At 33.0% G+C, this 4435-nt stretch overlaps 1 protein-coding gene across 1 annotated transcript; it reads left to right on the top strand.

Annotated features, from left to right (window-relative positions):
- The first annotated feature begins 824 nt into the window (after positions 1–824).
- Positions 825–1669, top strand: LOC107857417 (dehydration-responsive element-binding protein 1E). The gene has a single exon (XM_016702299.2). The coding sequence runs from the start codon at positions 889–891 to the stop codon at positions 1576–1578; it is 690 nt and encodes a 229-aa protein (XP_016557785.2). The 5' UTR covers positions 825–888; the 3' UTR covers positions 1579–1669.
- The last annotated feature ends 2766 nt before the right edge of the window (positions 1670–4435 follow it).

The following is a 4435-nucleotide window of genomic DNA, read 5'->3' as shown; positions in this document are numbered from 1 at the left end:
AGGAAGTGGTATATATGGACTGCAAACACTTACACTCTCCAGATCCACTTGATGAAAATATACTAGATATGTTGTTGTTATTTTCGTCAACTCTTTAATTTCCGCTTTCATATGACTATTTTTAAGGCCCTAAGATTAAAAAATATTTTGATATATCTTTGTAGAATGATTTGTTCAAAAAGATTTTTTTTTTTTCTTTTTCAACAACTTTTTTCACCTTTGAGGTAATGGTATGGATTGCGAACACATACCCTTTTCAGTCTTCACTTGGTGAAAATATATTAGATATGTTATTGTTATTTTCTATAATTTTTTAATAACTTTTCATATGACTATTTTAAGACCTTATAAGACTAAAGAATATTTTAGTATATATATACAAAGATATAAAAATTTGTTTTCAATTTCATAAACTCCGTCTTAATTTAAAACATGACAAATAAATTAAAACAAAGATAATATATGGTATAATTTTTTTCATATTAATATAATAAAAAATATATATTAAAATATTAATCAAAATTTAGGGATATGCATGCATGCCAGCTCACTACTTCAATCAAGTCTCTTTCTCCATTTTTTCTATTCACATGCAAATACTTTATTCTATATTTTATACAATTAAAATATGACCCTACAAAGAATAAATAGAATGAAAATTGACCTTTGTTCTAGTAATATAATAACTTTTAGCAGCCAAAAAAAAATATATATACGTGTTTATATCGTAGCCACGTGTTACTATCTTGTTACTTAATTCACAATCCAATTATATCCACAGAGTCTATAAAAGCAACTTTCATTCTTTCACAAAATTCATAGCCCTTCACTCACTACAAAGTTTGAATACTATCGATTATTACGACAGTCGCGACTATTTATAAAAAGATGAATAATAATAATAATAACTTGATTTCGTATTTTGCTGATTTTAGTATGGCAAATCTAGAGAGAGATCACTCGCAAAAAACATCATCGTCGTCTTCAGAAAAATCAGGAGGAGGATTACTACTAGCTGCGAACCGACCCAAGAAGCGTGCAGGGAGAAAGAAGTTCAAGGAAACTCGCCACCCGATTTATAGGGGAGTGAGGAGGAGGAATAATAATAAGTGGGTTTGCGAGATCCGTGAGCCTAGTGAACAGAAAAGAATATGGCTAGGGACTTACCCTACTCCTGAAATGGCGGCTCGAGCTCATGATGTTGTTGCATTGGCACTTAGAGGTAATTTAGCCACACTGAATTTCGAAGACTCTAGTTGGCGGTTGTCAGTGCCAGTATCGAAAGATCCTAAAGAATTACGTCAGGCTGCTATAAAAGCGGCTAACGCATTCCATCAGGATTCTTATAAGTCAGTTGGGATCGACTACATGAATCAGGAAGTTAATTCTGATGATGTTGTTGGTGGTGGGGCTAGTGGAGGTGACAAATATAACATACAAAATATGGACATTTTATGTTGTAATAATTGGGGAGAAAATAATGAAATGTTGGAAATAGAGGGATTAGCATGGCAAGAAAAGATGACTGAGGGGCTTTTATTTTCACCAACTCCTAGATTAGGTAGTTCTTTCGGTTAGGATGACGTGGAAAGTGACGTGGAAGTTTCTCTCTGGAGTTATAGTATTTGATTATGTTGCTCGGACTCGGGTTTGAGTATCTAATACGGGTGCATGAGCACAGATATATAGGTCGAACGTATTCTTTATTATTTAACTTTTAAGATTCGGGGTTATGAATCCGAGTCACATGAATATGAATGCTTGGATATAAAACCAATAAATATTGTATGTTATGATATATATAGAGAGAGTATATATTTTGATTGATTAAAGTTAATAAAATTTAATTCTTTGTAAGCACATAATATTTTACGATAACATATTTAACGTAATTTAACAAGTGAAGTTTGATAAAATAGTAAAATATATATAAACCTTTATTTTTATAAGATAGAAAAATTATCTTCAATAAACGCCTCAAATATTTTATTCATATGTAATCATTGCATATGTAAGTACTATGTCAATTTATACTTGTGACATTAAAACACATGAGTCAACTATTATAAGCTCCATAAAATATGTGTGGCACAATATATACTTTGTATTTTTTTTCTTATTCTTTAATTTCTATAGACATATAATTTTGTCCCTCCCCAAAAGTATTCTTACCATTTTACCCTCGTCTTAGTGTGTGTCTTCACCTATATGATAACCCCTTCACAAAAAGACAAAAATAACAATTACTAACTAATTTTATTTTATTCTAACAACCCCTCCCTATTAAAAATGACACATCACCATCACCATCCTAACTATCCATGTGATCCCCCCTCCTTTTTCTTGTCCACAAAGAAAGAATATATGGGGGACCCACCAAAATTTTCACATCATAACAAATCCATGCCTATTATAAAAGAAAAATTCTAAGAGGGAAAAAGGAAGACTCATGCTTTGATCATCATCTTCTCCACAATAACAACAATCACAAAATAATCTTCCTCACAAGAACAACAACAAAAAAAAAAAAAAAAAAGAGCGCCCGGGAACAGTAACCGGTGAATAGTAACGGCGTGAAAAGTAACGGTGAACGGGTCATTATTTGTCGAGTTGGATTGTTGGGGTTAAGGTTCGGCTCGAGGTTTTCGGGTGCGGACTCTCTTTATTCGAATAACATTGAGTTTGAAAGCTTCAAATTTAAGGTCCAATTCTTTCTTCTCTTTCATTTAATTCTTATGTGATTGTGATTGCGTGTGATTCGATACCGTGGTTTGTTTGTTGATGTGAACTGTTGGTGACATTTGGGTATGTGATGTGCTAAGCATGATTGGTGAATTTTCGTTATTCTCGATTGGTGGATTGTGTATTGAAATGGGTTAATCACGTGGTTGAGAATGAATTAGGGTGGGGATTAAAAATGGAGGAAAATGAATATTGATTAATTTTGATGTATTGATAATGTTGAACATGATAAAATTGTGATACATTAAACTTGGTAGGCAAACGTAGGCCGGGTAGGCAAATTTAGGAATAACGATTTGTTGGAGTGTTTGAATATGTGCGTGAATGGTACTTTCTACTTTATTGCACGAAAAGTTCAAATTGTACTCATTTGGCCGGAGAATGCCCCGAAGGATTTGTATTGATTTATTCGGGGAATGCCCCGAAGTAGCATGTACACAAAGGAGGCTCGTGATCAAGGCCCGGAACGTCGGGTGGAGTTTAGTTTAGGATTAGTTTAGAATAGAATAGGTTTTATATTTCAGCACCTTTTTTATTTTGGATTGTATAATTTGGGCTGAACATTATTTTGGTTTGTTTTGTATTTTGTGTGATTTGTTTGTTTGCTTGTTTTGTGTGTTTATGTGGTTTGTACTTTTGTAATGTCAAATTAGCCGATACGCTCCACCAAGCGACCGTGGTCGAACCACGGGATCGAGAGGTGCCTAACACCTTTCCCTCGGTCAACAGAATTTCTTAGCCGGAATCTCTGTTCGCGGATCAGTTTTTAGAGTCAAACCGTTTCGAAAAGAATTTTTCAAAGGTGACTTGGCACACCGGATTATACCAAGTGACGACTCTGAATAAGAAAAAGTAATGTAAATAATCCTTTTGTTTTCGAAACAATTTTTTTTCATTTTTGTCACTTTAACAATAAAATCCTTTCAAAACTAAAATATGATCTTTTGGATGTTGAAAAAGGGGTGCAAACCAATTACATACTCCCCTCCGTCATATTACTTGACATATTTATTAAAAAAAAATTATCTTAAAATAGTTAACATGTTTAAAGAAGGGTTAATGTCCACGAAAATACCTGAACTTTGACCGAATTTCTAATTGAGTATACTAAACTTTGCGGGGGTCCTATTACCCTCGTAGACTTTTTTTTTTTCTGTATTTGAATATCATATATCTGTCCACTTGGACACGTGTAAATATGAGGTAGCCCGTGTATTACACGCGCCAATACACGTGTAAAAACGAGATTTGGTGTGTGTATTACACGCACTAGCATCGAATCTGGGTATAGAGTTTCGGGGGGGGGGGGGGGGGGGGGGAATTAAATCCACTTTAAAAAATTTAGGGGTAATAGGACCCCCACAAATTTCAGTATGCCCAACTGAAAATTCGATCAAAATTCAGGTATTTTCCCTTTAAAGAATCAAAAGATAATTAAATATTTTTTTTTAGCTTGACCATTAGTAAAAGAGTAGTTAAGTTAATGATTATTTAATATGAGTTTAACATGGTCAACTAAATTTATGTCTAGTGAAATATAAGTTTTGTAAAACCTGCAGTCATAACCTAACATAGATTATGAAATATTAGGAACAAAATTATAAAGTTTAAAAAGTTACTCCCTTCATTTTAATATATTTGATTTATTTTTTTAATTCATTTAAAAAAAATATGACCCTTTTCTTTTCTTAGG

Source organism: Capsicum annuum, chromosome 1 (genome assembly GCF_002878395.1).
Source record: "Capsicum annuum cultivar UCD-10X-F1 chromosome 1, UCD10Xv1.1, whole genome shotgun sequence".
Classification (NCBI taxonomy): domain Eukaryota; kingdom Viridiplantae; phylum Streptophyta; class Magnoliopsida; order Solanales; family Solanaceae; genus Capsicum; species Capsicum annuum.
Note: the sequence above shows the minus strand (reverse complement) of the source record. Positions and strands in the feature narration are given on the sequence as shown.

Excerpts from the sequence above, each read along its gene's own strand:
- LOC107857417 (XM_016702299.2), top strand. The coding sequence starts at position 889 with ATGAATAATAATAATAATAACTTGATTTCGTATTTTGCTGATTTTAGT.